Source organism: Onychomys torridus, chromosome 2 (genome assembly GCF_903995425.1).
Source record: "Onychomys torridus chromosome 2, mOncTor1.1, whole genome shotgun sequence".
NCBI lineage: Eukaryota > Metazoa > Chordata > Mammalia > Rodentia > Cricetidae > Onychomys > Onychomys torridus.
In genome coordinates this window covers 93,719,280-93,737,680 of record NC_050444.1, presented here as the reverse complement: position 1 = coordinate 93,737,680, position 18,401 = coordinate 93,719,280, and the positions used below count along the sequence as shown (strand labels likewise).

The following is an 18,401-nucleotide window of genomic DNA, read 5'->3' as shown; positions in this document are numbered from 1 at the left end:
TTTAAAAATTAGGAAAGTAAATTAATGCAACTCCAACATTTTCTAAAATAATTTTAATTGTAGTTAGTATGAATAAATGATGCCCTGACATCAAATAATTAAAAATATTTCTTCCACAAAAGACTAGGTTACATATGTTCTTTCTTATATTAAGTCAATAAATATCCTTTTCCTGCTTTCTTTTTCTTTCTTTACTAGGGAATAATCTGTGGGCACCTTGTGCAGAAATTACTTAGCTCTTAAATTCTATTTACAAAAACCATAGAAACAGCTGGAGCAATGGCTCCATGGTTAAGAGTATGTTCTGCTCTTGCAGAGGACCTGAGTGTGGTTCCCAGCACTCATGTGAATGAGCTCACAGCTGTCTGCCTGTAACTCCAGATCCAGGGAATCTGAAGCCCCTAGCTTCTCAGGGTACTCATGTGTACATGAGTTTAAAAAAATCAATAATAAAAAACAAAACAAAACAAAACACAAAGTATATTAAAACAGAACAGTTTTATTAGATGATATACCTGATTTTTCCAGAAACCCATTTTTTTTTTAGTTCCACCCAATTATTTGTTGAGTTGAGCTCATTTTTCTTACAATGTCCACAACATCAATCATTGATGTAGGCAGACAGCATGGTTCCTGTAGCACTTCCAGGATTTCACTTTTCAAGTTAATTATATACAATAGTGACACAGTTTAATTCTTTTCTTACTTTGTTTTAAAATATATAAAGCTATTTAATTTTTATTTTGAGGAGCAGTAAAGAGACATAGCTTAATTTGTCCCAAGTAGCAAGCAAGATAGGATTTTTAGCCTTTGAAACCTTGAGTAATTTCACAATTTCAGGCTTATTAAAAACCATCTAATTACAGCTATTTTAATGGCAACTTTCCCCTGCATGGAGTTCTGAGCAACTAGTGTAGAGGTATGTTATTACCCAACTCTTGTTTCAACTGATAACCCAGAGAAGAGAAAATACATTTTTAAGTGATGGCTGCTAGTGGTGTTTGTTTGCTTTGTTTACATTTTTACTCATGAAGCCAATCAAATATTGAGTCAGAAAACCCTGGACATGAGTTTGTTTTCTGTCTACAGTGTCTTATGTCATTATGGGATGTTTATTATTTTTACTGTATTCAGAGACAGAATATGTTAATGAATCCACACTTCAGTATTCTGAAGATACCAGGAGCTCTGTCTTCTGTGATGTTTCTGATGTTAGAATAGAGGCATGAGAAACAGATTTCTCAGAAATTACTGGGAAGAATTTTATTTCTCTATTAGCTATGTTTAGTATAGAATTTGAAAGGAGAATCTGGAGTTGAAATTACTTTTCATCAATAGATAAAGTGAAATAGGTTTATTTCATTTACTTATTGCATCAATTACAATATTCATTGGCATCTTAGACATTACACATGCATTCTTTCATTTCACTCTTACAAAGAGTGTTGGCTTGGTGATTTTATAACAATAATATTCATATGTTATCAATGAAAACTGATGATCTGAGTGACTTTTATACACATGGCTCCTACAGGCTACCCCACGCTAGGTTCTGATTATCTCATTACTAGATGGAGCTTTTGAATAATTGCATCCTTGTGAATATAAGCCATCACTGCAAGACTATATACTGCCATGACCTAAGTGCTTCCCCTCCCCCCAGGCCAAATGCCCCCTAACAAGAAATGAGTCTCTTCTAGCACAGGTACTGATAGTCTGCCCAAGCTGTGTGGTTATTCTTGCTGTGTATTTAAAATCAGGAAGGCTCTCTAGCTCCTTTTCAGGGCCCATTTTCAAAGCTCTCCCCAGCAGAAATCCAGAGGGCAGACAATCAGGTAGAGGAGGAACACAGCACAGTGGGAAGGAGACCTTAGCTAACAGGTGCTTTGCATGTTAGCCATGCTCCCATCATCTCTGAGGTGATGAGATGAACTGACCACACACCAAAGAATGCTTTTGAAAACCAATTGTGAATTCTGCAAAAAAATGAGGAGGCTAAATCAGATCACAGGTACACTAACAAATCCAGTGGCGCTGTGTCTTTGGAGGAAATTCTTGTTTCTCTTGTGTGCTGCAAGGAAAATCCTTCATTTTAGCAGTTCTGATGTAGCTAGGAGTAGTGTCATGGCTCAGGGGAAAGGAGAGAACACTTGATCCAAGAAAATTAAATCAGTGTATTTGTAACTTAGTGTTTGTTGTTATATTTCAGGTGTTAATGGTGTCAGCTGTGTTTTATGTCTTATAGAAATTTCAGTCTAGGACTTAACCACCAATTCAGTGTTTGGGGATTTTGGTTTTGTATGTATTGGAGGGAAGAAGGGAAATGGTTTTTGTTTTTTTGGGTTTTTTTGTTTGTTTGTTTTTTGTTTTTTGTTTTTTGGATAATAGGTGTACATTATATGGCATTAGTTTCTGCATTCTTCTGTCTTAAAAAAATGGAATGAACACGTTCACTGAAGTACTGTTTGTTTTCTCACGAACTTTACTTATTAAAGATTTATAGAACGTGAAGGACTGAGCGTTCCACATTGTAGGTTACTCTATGAGGTGGAACATTGAGAGCTCTTCTAACCACACTGCTTCCTCTCCACCTCTGCCAGGAACAGTTTGTCTACCTTAGGCAGGAGACACACTACCTCCCTTCCATGTCTGCTCAATCTTCTCTGCTCCATTAGAGGAGAACCAGCATTATTTCTCTTTACATTGTTTTTTTTTGCCTTAGTGTCTTCCAGTTGAGCTTTGCAGTATCAGTCCCACCAAATAAGTCTGATTTCAGCAGGCTAGAGGCAGAAGCAGTGGGCATCAGCTTGCAAGAGCATTAGAGTGTACCACTCCAAAATCTAGGGACTAAGTGATTCTGTTTATCTCAGAATGACTTTGTGGAAATGAATGAATTCAAGAAAGTTAAAGATACCATAGAGATGTCATATTTTAGAGCTCAGAATGACCTGTGGAAATCAGTTTGTCCAACACACCTTTGTTTAGCAGATAAGCGTCTAAGAGTCTAGACAAGGTGAATATTTGGGGAATGGTTCCTAATCAAGTTCCCTAATTTCTTAGCAAGTGCTTAGTGTTGTCCCAAGATTCTAAATTAAAGATACTTCATGATATGATACAAAAGTGTGACTTAATTCTGTATTAATAAAATAATCCATGTACTGTTTTCTCGTACAACATCAATGCAGAAAGGCTATTACTGACCATTCATAATTACAAACACACTTTAAACATGGATAAATCTTTTCAAGTCAAATTATCTTCTGATCAAAAAATTATAATCCACAGCAATTGAATGGGCTTTGTTGTTATCTGAGCCTGTAGCCTAATTATTAGTCCTGCTCAAATTAGTAGGGAGGAAAGATTTTACTTTAACCCTTCCATGACAAAATAGCTCAAGTGAAATATTCCTTGGCATTGCAATATACTTTCAAGGTTGTAAATCATTTCTAAGTCATTGCTTGGCTCAATATTCTTCAAACCACATAGCTCCTTTCTTAAGATTCTTTCTTGTTATGTTAATATTCAAACACATACAGAAACAATGTTATGAAGCACTGTCCTTTTAATCTTATTTTTAGGTTAACAGAGGGGCTATTGTTCTTAGATTTGAACTCACAGCTAATTATCCAAAGCTTTGCAGACCTTTAAGAAAATGGAAGTTGGCGGGCTGTGTGGTGGTGGCCCACACATCTAATCCCAGCATTTGGGAGACAGAGCCAGTCTACAGAGCAAGATCCAGGACAGGCACCAAAACAACACAAAGAAACCCTGTCTAAAAAAGAAAGAAAGAAAGAGAGAGAGAGAGAGAGAGAGAGAGAGAGAGAGAGAGAGAGGAAAGAGAGAGAAAGAGAGAGAAAGAAAGAAAGAAAGAAAGAAAGAAAGAAAGAAAGAAAGAAAGAAAGAAAATGGAAGTTTGTGTGTTAAGGCACATGCCTTTAGTCCTAGCACTATAGGGGAAGCAGAGACAGGCAGATTTCTATGAGTTCTGGCCAGCATGGTCTATGTAGCAAGTTCCAGACTAGCCATTGGTACACAGTAAGATCTTGTCTCAGAACAAAGGAGGTGGTAGTAGTGTGGGTCCAGAGTTTATACTGAAGTTTATTATTTCTACCTTGATCTGTAACTAGAAAATACCAACAAATAAAATCATAACCTAAAAATTGCCTCATTCTGCTTGAAGAGGTACTTGTTATAACATGCTGCTCCTGAAGAACACAGTAATGTGACTCTATTAAACATATACTTCCTTACTTTATTTCTTTTACTATTAAATTTTATGTATATTGGTGTTGTGCTTGTATGTTAGTCTGTGTACCACATATGTGTGTGGTGCCCGCAGAGGGTACAATAGGGAAGGTGTCAGATTCCCTAAAACAGGTGTTACAGTTATTATTGAGTTGCCATCTGGTACTGGTTATTGAATCAGGTCTTCTGGAAGAGTAGCCAGCTCTTATCCGAATCACTGAGCTATCTCTTCAGCCCTACATTATTATTTTAAAGGCTTCAGCATACAGCTCTAGGTGTAGTGGACTCAAAGCAAACAGGCTTCATCCTGAGCATGCATAAGTAAACAGTGTGCCACTAGAAGAAATCCATAGATTGATGAGATCCAGTTTAACACAGGATTGAACTATGTGGACATACTTTACAGCTGGGATCTAGACTTAGGTTTTTCACTCAGATGACCAGAGTGATATAGTCATTTTGGAACTGAAACTGTTTACATAATTATTGCTTATTAGAGAACATACATGGATCAATAGAAAATAAGTTCTAAAATTGTACTTATTTTACAGAATGGACTAAAGCCACAGGGGGTGAAAATACAAGTCATTGATCTAACCTATTCATGAACAGTAATTAAAAAGAGCCAATTGTAGCAGGGAAGCATACCTTCAGTCCCCGCAGAAGCAGGTGGATCTCTGTGAGTTCAAGGCAGCCAGGGCTACCTAGTGAGATCTCATCTCAAAAAAATAAAATAGCTTGTTACTAGACAAAGTTACTATAGCAGGACCAATCTGTCCTAAGAATTTTGCCAGAGACTAGCACAAGGCAAGGAACTCTGGGTTACGTTCTTGTCATTTTAATGACTCCTTCATATCCCATAAAAAAATAGAAAGCAATCACCCAAGCCAAGCACTAGTTTTAAACAATTTCAGAAGGTCTTCCTGACTCCAAGTAGGTAACCAATGATGCAATCTAATTTGTCATAATTCATTTGAAGTTAGATTTCTATCCCCAGAGCTCCCAGAACAATTTATTTTATTCTCACACACTTGGCTTTGAAGTGTACTGTGATGAGTGTTACTCTAGTATATGCAGACTATTTTCTGAATAAAATATTAAAGATTAAATAAACTAATATGTATTCCTTGCATAAGATCACCACTCAATGTGAATGAATTTCACAGTCCTAGCCTCACAGCAGACACCTACTGAGTTTCTGAGAAGGTGTTTCATGATACCCAAAATTCAAAAAGCCAGTAGAGTGTATATTTTCCCAGGATTCATTGGAAAACATTCCTGAATGTGTCATACTAAAAACTGGTGTCAGAGTGCTTGAAACTGCCTGATGTTAAATGTAGTTTCTGTGCTGGGGTTAGTATTTTCAGAAGGACAAGACATTACTCTTCTTGCAGTCTTTCCTCATCCTATGCACAGCTCATGAAAGGGTATTGCATATAAGACTTGCTAGACACCAGCTCTCCTGGGACAGCATCCCTTGCATCTCCATACTGTAGGGCTGCTAGTGTAGGTACAGGATCAGGATAGAAATAGGTGTGCATTCTGGAAATCATGCCCTCACTGATAATGTCAAAATTGAAGAAGAACCTCGGCATTATTTTCAGGATAGACCTGGTAGCCTGATAACCAGCATTCACCAATATTGCATTATTTTATTTTCAGTTTTCTTTCTTTCAAAATATCAAGATATAGATTTATAAAGCAGTTAGTATTGATCTCAACCACCTGATAATCTTCAGGCAGAAATGTTTTATTTTTATCTCTTGGAAATGCAGTCATTATTCATTAATAATCCGTTTCCCCCAAATTTTATTATTTATGTTTTTTAAATGTTAATTCATTTCATAATGGCAGTCTAAATTTGTGCCCTTACATGTAGCTGTAATCTGGGGGTTGTAGTTCATCTATCCTTTGAATCTATGGGAGTTTGGTATTGGGGGAGGATCTGGGGTCTCTGTATTCTGAGGGTTGTATTTAGGCTATCCTTTGTGTCTACAGGGAGTTTGGCATTGGAGGAGGATCAGGATCTTTATCAGTCATGAGCTGCCAGAACTCAAACTGTTTCTTGAGTAGCTAAAATTGATGAATAATATTCTGACCAACTGTGTGTTTCAGTTTCTGCTCAAAATACTTTCCACCCAATGGTGATAGTATCCTATATCCATGTGTTCATCTCAGGGTGAGGTGACTTCCATCTGAGTTTCATTATTCTTCTCAGGAGGATCATTCATACAGCTAGAATCAGAAAAGCAGTCAAAGTAATTGCAACTGGCAATCAGGGATATATAACATTTTTAGCTTGGGAGCACATGTTCCAATATAAAGAAAAAATATTTTCCTGTAACACCAGGGCATATATTCCCCAGGACCAGAAGGGACCATGCATATGTTCTAGTGTTTCCTTCCACAGCACACTGATGTTCCTGTACAGCATTTCTTTCTCTCCAGGGACAGGGAACTCTTTATCTCTCTAGGAAACCTACTACCCTTTTCATTCTGATTATTTGAAAATGTGCCATTGCAGCAGAGACACAATTCCTGTGTCTGTAGTTATTTTCTTTCAGAATTGAAGCTATGTCTCCACACAGTAAATTAAGCCCCCTCAGATACTCCCAGGTAGCTCTTACCCTTAACTCCCAATCTTTTTCCTTTGTCTCTATAGCAGGTATTCCTTTTCTATAGAGTAACATTGGTTCTCCTGGTCACTTCTGTCACTGCCCTTGGAGGAAACATAAAGCGATTAATCTCTCTTCTAAGTTATTATAAGAACAGAAAATTAGACTTTAAATCAGAAAAATCACACTAAAGAACATCTCTGCTCTTTAACTAGTATTGGAACTGGTCAAATTTTTTCTTTCTTTTAAGCAGAACAATTACCAAAGGCAAATAAGAAGGATATGAAATTGTGGTTAAACCTGCAATAAACAAGTACAGCAAAAACTCAGCGTATTACATGTCATAAGTAGTAGTATAAAGAAATATCAAATGTGCCCCGAATCCTGGCAACTAAGACAGGTATAGGTAGAGGCTACGTATGAGAAGGAGACAGAGTGTTTTCTAGGATATAGGTGGAAGATAACATTTTATATCACTGGGGGAAGGCCAGTGCCTAGAGATTAAGAGGTGAGCAGAGTGAGATGAGATTAGAAAAGTGTACAGCTTTGTAGATAAGTGTTTAGATTTAATTGTAAGGGAAAGTCAGTATTGGGTTTGCAGAAATGACAATATTTGCAGTTATTTTTTAACCTTGTTGCTATGGTGGTTGTGAAAAGACAACAGTGGAGATGATATAGTCTTCAGGAAGTTGTTGCAATCCAAGGACTGGTTCATGTGCTATAGCCCTCTGAGTCTTAAATGAGAAATAGTACTTCCTGGAAGTTCAGACACAGGAATAGTAGATACAGCCTCTTTTTTAACTTGACTTCCTTCACCAATCTGGGCAACTTGGTGTTTCTTTTCTTCTTTTTTTGAAAAGATAATCAAGACAGGAATTAGTTGTTACTATCCTTGGGATAACTGAATGAATTTATATAATGTATACTCTACTGATTATTTATTATTATGATATTCCACATTATATTGTACCTCCAGAATCAGGCATTATTTATTTAGTTTTTTTTTTAAGTCTGGAAATGGGGTGAAATGAGAAGAAAAGTATGTGACCAGATTTAATCTTTGATGATCTTTTCGAAGTATTTATTGCTAGTACAAGTGGGCAGGCAGAGAACATGTGAGAACAAAACTGAGTTCTAAGGCCATCTGGGTTTTGTTGGTTTTGTTTTGTTTTGTTTTGTTTTTTTTACTTTATTTGATGATTTGGTCATATAATAACAACACAATATCCTAAAAGGTGCATAGTTTAACATGATGTCCTGGCACTAAATATTCTTAAACTGGCTTAAAACCCACACTGAGGTGTATTGGAATTCCTACAGCAGGATATGGAATAATAATACAGGATATGGAATAATAATAATAATAATAATAATAATAATAATAATAGCATCACTGTTAAACTCAAGCCCCACACTGTTTCCTCCTGAGTTTTGCCACCCAGTTGACTAGTACTCCTTGTTTTACAGGTATCCCTGGAAGTGACTATGTGAATGCCAACTACATAGATGGATATAGGAAACAAAATGCCTATATTGCAACACAAGGATCTCTTCCCGAAACATTCGGGGACTTTTGGAGAATGATATGGGAGCAACGGAGTGCCACAGTTGTCATGATGACAAAGCTTGAAGAAAGGTCAAGGGTAAGGATGAGTGTCTACTTCTGCAGAATCCCCCTTCACAGTCTATGTGCTGTGTATTGCATTCTATTCAAGAGCTACTCAGGAGCTACTTTCCCTCTAAGGTAGCACTTTTGACAACCACTCATTGAAAATGGATGTCAAAAACTCTGATTAAACTATATTTCAAAACTCTTCTGTCCATCCTCTCCACCCTGCACAATTTTACATATCCTTCACCAGGCACAACCCAGCCCACAAGTATTATCTTCTGCCCCAACTTATTCTGTCATTGTCAGACACAGAACTTAGAAAAGAATTGTAAATGCCCCGAACTTGTCCATAAATACAGACAATATGAAAGATCAAGGCAATATCTCCACCACTCCCAAATCCACCACTCCAATAGAGATGCTCACCAGTGAGGATTACCTAGATGAAACTCAGGACACTGAATTTAGAAGAGCTTCATCAAAGAGTTCAAGGATTTTCAAACTCTTTGGGGGAAGACTGGTTATGCTGTCCCATGCCCTTTATCACAACACCTGGGAGACTGATGCATCGTGCAGAGTTTGATACCAGTGCCAGCTGGGGCTGCATAAGTTGATCCTACCCTAAAAAAAAAAAAAAAAAAAAAAACAACTTTTAAGTCTTTCTTTAAAAAAAAAACTCTCACATGTCAGGATAGTCATAGTGGTACAGAGAAAATGAAAGTGATATCTAAGGATGTAACCACTTTGGTTAGAAAAAATGAATATTAGCTATGAACCAGAGCCCATAGAGACTTTAACCCATATGCCCTTCCCACATTTTCAGCTTTTCCTTTCTCATAGTCTGCATATAAGTTCTAAAATTCCCCGAAAGAGGGTCATACTTAAATTATTCAAATTGCCTACTCAGGGTAGGCAGAGAATGATTCAGTTTAAAACATGGCTGAGAAAACACAGAAATGTGTGGAGTCCATTTACTAATTTAGACTTTTCCAAACTGAATAGATTTTAATAACAAGTCACTGCTTGTTAAGGTCTATGAAGAAAGTTTCAGTCATCATATGGGTTCAATATTACAGTCCACAGCACATTAGTTAAGTACCGATAGTTTGGAAATCTAAAACATAGCACATAGGCAGTATGCCACATTCCCTAATGAATCAGCAACTTCCATATGTGGCTGATGAAAATCAAGTTTTAACCTTGGGAATTTAACAAATAGGTCTCTGAATACTGTCACTAAAACATCGGGGATATCCATGCTGACTTTGAGTAAAAGTCCCTTTTTCTTCCTTCAAGCGTACTCAAAAGACAAAACCCAGTTTCCTATGTAAGAGACAAATGAGATGCTTTATGTTCTTCCAAGTTTACTATATGGCCATGTTCCTTAGCCTAACTGTACAGATGAAATGAGAGTTTAAGGTTGCCCAGATAATTTGTAAGGTAAAACCTTATATAGGAAAATCTAGAAATCCACAATGCCATCTTAGACATGGGAAGTCAGGTTGTGTAGTATGTGGCTGCTTTAGCAAACCTAAAAAACAGTGAGATCTTTGAAAATGCCTAATTCCATATAAACTGATATAGAAATGTCTATGGCTTTGAAAACAGTATTTGTTTTATACTTTTAGGCAAAACCCAGTAAGCTTATACATGTACTCAAAATGCTATGTAGCCCCAACCCAAATGATCCTTAGATATATATGTTAATAATTACAACCATATCTAATTCATTAAGTATACTAATATTCCATTAAAAACCATTTTTAAAATGATTGCTTTTATGAACTTTGCTTTTTCTGTGAATAAACCAAGGTCCAGAAAATCAGTGAAATTCATTTGGAAAGCAAAGTCAGAGAGAGAAATTGAAGACCAGCATTCTAGCCCTATCGTACCCATCCTTCCTCCTCAGGCCATACTACCTACAACATGCCTGTGAAGCTGACACAGCTGAACTATTCTCCTGCAGCATGCATGTCAATCTCCCATACCAGGTTTGCTCTGCCTAGAGATACCAGCTACTAACAAGCAGTCATTTGCAAAAGCTGTTTTCAGTAAAACACACATTTTATCTTGACCCTGCAGGCCTTCATTACACTATGCACAGACAGAAACTTGTTTTGAAATAACCAAATGAAATTCTGCCCCTTTTTCCTCCTAATTGCTTCTAATAATAAAGTTAGTTCTCACTGGCCCCACTGCCACTGCGACATCTGATGGTAATGAGCAGTTCCTGGCAAAAGGCATTGTGACTTAAATGCCTGCAGTTTATCTTTTTGTTGCAGGCTACCTTTCTTCCCCCTTCAGACAGAAGAACTTATTTGGAAGTTACTAAATGAACCTTTGTTTGCTCCCTTCATTAATTACTCTTTGCTCTTGCAAGTTTGGCGGTCTGCTTTATTAAATGGCCTAAGGAGGTCAATTAAATTGCTGTCCTGTGATTTTTATTCTGTGGTTATTCAGCATGTACCTAAGCTTGTGATGACCTGCATTAACCAGTAGGCAGTTGGGCATTCTCAGTCATCATCAATCTAACAAGACAGATGAGTTCTGACCCCCCAACATCCAGAGCCCTCTTCATCCTTCCAGTACATTTTGGAAGAAGGACCAAATCACCAGGCAGATTGAACAGAGGGCCGGTGTCTCAGGTGATCTCATCTGTTTTCAGTCTTCCTCCTCATATCTTCCTACTTCACCTTTCCCTGCCCTGTTGTTTTCCCATTTACAGCAATAGGAAGAAAACGGATTGGATATCTGGCCTTTCAAACAAGAATGTGCATTGAATTTCACTATAAAAATAATATTATAAATAGTGGTTAGTTGTTATAGGAATGTATAGCTCCATACTTTAGGAACATTGTAGGTTCTGTGTTTGACCTGAGAACTCAAGAGAATTATTTTATTCCCAACAGCAAATATTCCCAACCTCAAAGCAAATATTGAGCTAGCTTGGTTCTAGACTGATCATTAAAATGTTGTTATTAGATGAAGGCTCAGGATTTCAGTGATATTCAACCCATTTCATTTGAAAAAGTACGTGCACATGTGTGTGTGTATGTCAGGTGGGGGTTGTACATGGTTGGGCATCATAATGTCAGTTGTGGTGCAGCAGGAAACACCATTCAGAACTGTCATCAGCAGCTTGAGTTCACTTGTGCTTTAGGGGCCTCACTCCTGCAACTAAGTTTCTTACTCCACCACAGAAGACAATTTCAGGATGAGCCAGTGTGAAGTACAGTTGTAGTTTATTAAAGGACAAATTTAACAGATTTAATAATGGTTTTATAGAAAGATGCTCCGGGATAGGTAAGAAATTCTCAAGTATGGGTATGAGCTTTTCAAAGGCCAGTAGCCATTGAGTGGCCACATATACCATTTTGGTAGCTTTAAGCTTACATCTCAAATTGTTGATCAAATCTTCCCCCTGCTTTCTGGTAACTGAGATTATAGGATAGTTCCAGCAGTGTCTCAGATGGGATTGATCTGGTAAGGTAAAACCATGGACCTTAAGGACTGTGCAAGAAATTAAGATCTATCTTTTACTTCAAATGGGGGTTTCTGGTGAGATTCCTAGAAAATTACATCTTTACAGTTGTGAAGAAGGGTCGCATAGGCTCAGTTAGCCCTTGGGCAGGTTCACTGCTATTTACCATTCTAATTCCAAATATCTGTATCTAAAAGAAATATTATTTCAATATTGACAACCTTCACAGTATTCTGAGATTCTTGATGGTCAGCAGATGACAGACCTCAACCTGATTCAAGAGTAAGAGTGTGTTCTCTCTTCCCATGTCTTCATTATTTTCCCCCATGCTTCTCTCCTGCCTCATTAATACTTTGTGAAAGACACGATAACGCGCCAGGAATTAAAAAGAAGGGTAAGACATTCCATTACACATGGGGACACCACCATCAAAGGGGAAGGTGTCATCAGAAGCATGGCAATTTAAAGTCATCAAATATCTTGGCCTACATCTCAACTCTAGTCTTTCCTAATAAGTACACGGAAGCTAGCACATCACTAGGCCCCTCGAAGTCTTTTTCATTTGAATTGCATGAAAGGATCCAATAGTGTACCTATTGTCTTTGCTATAGAAAACAGTTGCAGGATGAAGTACAATTGACTTGCCTCAGCTCTAGTTTAGTCTAGCTTCCTTTCCTATTGTCACTTCAAAGCTGGCTTCTAAATACCATGGTTTTTTGTCAAATGAAATTAATTTGTTTCTCTGTGGTTAAGAGTGAAGCCTGAACAACCTCATAGAACCACTCCACTTGTTAATCTCTATTTATTTTAGCTAGTGGCTCATCTCTGAGTTGTCCTCAACTGGAGATGGAGTATAGACAACTACTTCCTTTTTGTACTGGCTTCCTCTCTAGACATGCTCTCCAGAATTCAGATCTTAACAAAATGAATTCATTAATTTTCTTGCAAACAGATTGGCAGAGGACATTCTCATCTGCCTGTTGCTTTCTTTGCAAGATAATGCAGTATGAAAACCATGAGTCATACAGGCATGGGTTGCATGTAGTGGTAGTTGTCACTAAAGATAATATGCACCACATTTCTGTTTGTTTCAGTTTGGATTCCCTCTGGATAATATTTTCTTCCTGGAACTGATCTGTTTTCTAGCTTTCTGTTTTGTCTCTGTCTGGTTCACCTTCACTGGAGCCTGTGGTTTACCAATAGTACTGTGACCTTCAGAGTCAGGACCTGCTTCTGAGACAAGCTATGCTCAATTGTTTTTGCTAGAAGTATCCTTGGCCTTTAGCTAAGAAATTGACAGTTCTTAGCATTTGAGCAGTCAAAGCAGCCCTTACAGGAGAGTGATGCTCTCTGGGGTTCAAGTTGTTCAAGTTGAGAAATCAAGTTCTTTGATTTTTCATGTGTATTGGCTCTCTTCACTCTCAGTTAATTGTGGCCTTGAAAGAATTCTGTACTTCCAGGAAGATATGTATTTTGTTTGTGTATATAGTTATCTTAACTTCATTTCCTAAAGAAACTTAGTGAAGACTGTTTATTTTAGCTCACAATTCCAGGTGGTAGTCCATCATTACCCAAAAGTCAGGTTTGAAGCACACTATGCCCAGAGTCAAGAGCTGAAAAAAAAATGCACATATTCACTTACGTCATTTTTCTATTCTTCCACAGTTCAGGATGGCCTGCCTCTCTAAGGAATGGTGTGGATCTTCCTGCCTCAAATAGTATAATCAGGATAATCTCTCACAGACATACCCAAAGGCCTGCCTGATCTAGAAAATCCCCCTTGACACTTTCTTCCCAGTTAACTCTAGGACAATTAAAACTAACCATCATTCCAACACTGAAAATAAAGGTATAAGTTAACTGTTTCTGATAAGTTTCACTAGGGCAAGTCAAGAAACAAACAAACAGGACAAAAATCTGGGGTTTTAAAAAATCAAATACAATAGCTGCCTGAACTACACAGATCGCTTGAAAACCACTGTAGAATGTACTGTGTTAAAAGATACTGTGAGGGAGTTTTATTTCAGTTTCCACTGGAATTGCCAAGTCCTCTCAAGTTCTGCATAGTTCATTGATTCTGAAGCAAGTCATTTTCCTGCCCTAGAATGTGGTTTCTAATTGTTTCCATGTTTCATAATATGGCAATAAGCACATGGATTGGTCTGGGCAACCACATGGAGGGAAGAAAATCTTTGGAAAAAGTGAAGCACTCTTACAGTAAAACATATGCAGCTGGCATTTTCGTTGCAAGGGTGTTATTTGTGGGTGACCAAGTACGCAGTTGGCAGCCTCCCCTGAAGAATTAGTCTCCAAGGCAGCATTGGCCAAGGTGATTCCTGGCTCAGGAAACTCCTTTATTCACTGGATGATAGTCTACTTTTTAAGTTTTTCCTTCATCTGTGTTCTTTTGGCTGGCTGGTTTCTACTTTATCTACCATCTTGAGGTTGATAAGACAGGGACTTCGGAAGCCTGCTTAGAGAATGATTGAGCAGATTTCTGAGTGTTAGAGGATGAAATATCTGGGGAGAGGTTTAGCAGATATCGATCTTTTACTTGGTCTCAGCAGCCAGCCTTGGTTCATTGCTGATGGTTAAAACTATTGCTATTGAGACTGTCTTTCAAGGCTTGCCGTGTGAACTGACCGAGTTATATAGAGATGTTGTGGTGAGAGTCAATGCCATAAATATTTGAGGTAGGGAGAGAAGTTTTGACACCTGACAAATTAGACATGATTTTAATTGTCAATTAGTTTTTAAAATATAGTCTTAGAATTCTAAGTATCTAAGTCATGAATTCTATTGTATTTCAAAATATCCATATTTTCCATTGTAACATATAGAGTCAATTGATAACACCCATGACTAGTTCAGATAAAATGTTTTCTATAACATGACCTTGGTTGCTGTTTAGGTCAGAAAAGAGGAAAATCCCTTATCCCTAAATTTTGGTTCTTATGTTAATGAATGGAGAGATCAGATGCTATCAAGTCATGGGAGACCGGACTAGTATTCACTCATCACTGAGTTAATATTTCAGGGGTTAGAATACCAAAACTAGGTATTTAGTCAGTGGACTAGTTCTAACCTAGTGACCACTTGCTTCTCTCGTCCTTGAATGTCACTTTTGTAAACATCCCCCAGAAGCAGGGTGAGATGGAGACATGTTCATATTTAGCCTTGTGTCTTTAAGAGTAGTTGTGAGCAAGAAGCAGCAAAAGACCAGACTCTGGTCAAAATTTTTCTTCTTTCTTGAAAAACAAACCTTGAGCTTATTTTCCGAGCCTGGAGTTCTTCAGGGTTAAAATCTGACAGGATCACACTGAAGATTATAAATGGCAGTGTTATTGTTTTCATTGTTGTTCCCGGTTTTGGAAAGCCCAGCCATGGCCAGTGGCAGACAAATTCTTGGCTTCTGTGGTTGTCAAGGTTCAGTGAGTTTAATGGAGAGCAAATGCTTTCCAAATGCCAGGTCTGTGTCTTCTTCCAGATAGAACTAGAAGAGCCAAAGGCCTTGAACATTTAATTTCTCAAACCGTAGCCCAAACCCTGCCTATCTAAGGCAACAGAAACTGCTTTTTCCTTAAGCAACTTTGGGAACAGCAGCACGAACATTGCCTCTGGAGTCTACATGATGTATGGGGTTGTTTTGAAAGTGCTGGATAGTTAGTGTAAATGGGACCCTGGCAACAAAAGGTGTGATGCTGGTGTTGGCAGTCCAATGGATGTCTGGGGCATTATCTAGCAAGTTCCACACTCTTGGTTTTCTCATGTCAGTGTCAGATAAAAGAGAAAGAATCTGACCAGTTCCTGGATACTGGTTAGCTTACGAAATTCCACACTTCTTTTCCCTTGCCGTCTTCACTGCTAACAATGCTTGCCTACAAATTCAGGCTCAGAGTCAGTGGAAAGCTATTTAGAAATGACAGTACATGTAAAACTCAGCACTGGAGAAGGTGATAAACAATTAGTTTCCAGTGGCTGTGTAAACATTCCTAGGCTGGGTCAGGTTACTTCCTAGTTTTTTATGCATTATAAAGTAATCTCCCGGTTTTCAAGTAGTTAGGGTACAGTATATTTGTGTTTCTTCTGTTTCCTGTCACTATGATTCTAGCATGGATGTTCACTTAACATGCAGTTCATATACAGCTTTGTAATGACCTCTCTGTTGGCTGGTCGACAGAAGGTATTGCATAGAAGTACTAAGTTAGCTAATGGAACTGCTAGGTAATTGTGATAATTGAATGGAGCTGGTTCAAACACTATGGCCAGACCAGAAACAGAATTGACTAGAGGGCAATTTGGACACCCACTTGCTCCTCGAGAGTGACTAGTGATGAGATCAGTACTCCAAGGACCCAGCAACTCATGTGGGAAATGTTAATATCTCAGTGGTATTACATGTCACAGAGTTATCTTTTGGTTATAACAAAGTGCCTGAGCCTGAGCTGTGGTGACTGTCTATTGAAGAATATAAACATTGACAAAGTTCAGAGCAAGCCCTCTGCATCATTAGCTAGCAGGTATATCAAAAGAACAACTTTTAAAACTTGACAAATGATTCAGAAATTTTTTGAGTGTTTCATGAACTGGTAAGCTGTTTTATGACATATAATTTGGATTATCTAAGAGTAGTTTTTAGCTTTATGATTGTGAATGTGAGAGGCATTAGAGTCTGCTGATTTGAATTCATTCAGTTCCTATTTATGATGGCCCCTTAACCGTCACTGAAGAGTGGTCAGTAAAAATAAAGTGAAAATGGGAAGAATACAAACTTTGCAACTTGGGAAACTCTGTGGCAAAATGTAGTAGTTGAATAGAAAGAATGACATTTGCTGAAAAATAATAGAGTCATTGAGAAAAATATTAACCAATCTGGTATAATTAACGTAGTACCAGAAGAGTTATTGTAACTTGTAAAAGTTAACGGCTCACAATGTAATTTCTCTATCCACTAAAAATGTACCGTGATACTTATCTGATCCTTTTTTTTTAAATTTCAGGCCCTATTATTGAATGAGGATTTTAAAAAGAGTAAAAAGTGACTTTGATTTATTTTATCTAATGCTTCTCTACTTGCTGTCTACTCCTAATAAAAAACCCTGATTCTAATAGCTACTATAACTACCATTGCTCAATATGGGTTGATAGTTACTTTTAGCAAGTTATAGTGACTCAAATATTACTGCCTGGCTACTTCAAGTCATTCTCTGGCTCCTGTACCTTTTGCCTTAGATTTGCTTCTCAAAGTACCCTACAAAAAATATGTGTCAGAGAAGGAATGCCAGAAATCTGGGGAGAAACTGTTTGGTTACCAGCGAACGTCAGATGTGCCAAATTTAGTAAGTCTTTAGTACATTGAAAGAGTAGATTTTGTTTTCATAAAGTGATGGACAGTTTAAAAATAAGGCAATATCAGGCTGGGCGGTGGTGGCGCACGCCTTTAATCCCAGCACTCGGGAGGCAGATCCAGGTGGATCTCTGTGAGTTCGAGGCCAACCCGGACTACCAAGTGAGTTCCAGGAAAAGGCGCAAAGCTACACAGAGAAACCCTGTCTTGAAAAACAAAACAAAGCAAAACAAACAAACAAAAAAGCCAATCTCAGCCACAACATCGCTGTTTATAAAGTTTCCTACCTTTATTGGGTACCACAGTGTGCCACTTCAAAGACAAGCTGTACAAAAGTGACCGTGACCTAGAACGAGAGTCTTTCTACAAGGCTGGGTTCTCTGACCCATTGATTGTACCAAGGCCTACCACATATGCCTAACAACAGGTTTTGTTTTGAATGTATTTAAATGATATTTGTTGTTTTGAAATTTGAGGATGGTTTTATTAGAGTTTAAGAGAAAAACAGCAGGGCAGGCGAGCTGTAGGTCCCAGCTGCTCCTTAGTGGAGGGAGATGGAGAAGAAAGCAGAAGATAGTGGATTCTGAGCAACAGAGAAATCTGTGAGCAGCTACATGAAAAGACGGCAGCAGGAATCTTTAGAGAAAGAATAAGAGTGCCTAGAGAATCAGGGCAAACATGATTAGGATTTGGGTTTGTATTCAAAGAAGAAATAGAAAGGAGGAGAAAAGAAAAGTTACACTTTTTGAATTAGAGCTCATAAATGTAAACAGGCTGTGGAATCAGCTATCAAGGGGGAGGCTTCTCAGGTGTACTTAACCCGTTAAGGAGAATATTATTCCACCCATCTCTTCAATATGTCTTCAGGTGTATCTAGGTTATGAGCTGGTCAATGTGATTAACTACTAAGGTGATGGAAAAGTGGTATGATATTGTAATCTTAAGAAAGTTTAGAATGTCATGCTTCTACCTGGCACCAGAGATCTCATTCTTTTGCTCGAGGAAGCAGCTTACCATTAATGGCCCTCCTCAAAACACTCTCCCTTCCAGATTATATCTTTTTTTTTTTTTTTTTTTTTTTTTTTTTTTTTTTGTTTTTCG

The 18,401-nt window shown here is 37.9% G+C and overlaps 1 protein-coding gene across 42 annotated transcripts in view; it reads left to right on the top strand.

Annotated features, from left to right (window-relative positions):
• Nucleotides 1–18,401, top strand: part of Ptprd (protein tyrosine phosphatase receptor type D) — a 2,001,112-nt gene that overhangs the window by 1,935,631 nt on the left and 47,080 nt on the right. For all 42 annotated transcript variants that reach the window (XM_036177144.1, XM_036177143.1, XM_036177148.1 and 39 more), the window contains one exon: nt 8,328–8,503. In XM_036177144.1, the coding sequence (XP_036033037.1) occupies nt 8,328–8,503 (176 nt within the window). The remainder of the gene's footprint in view (nt 1–8,327; nt 8,504–18,401) is intronic.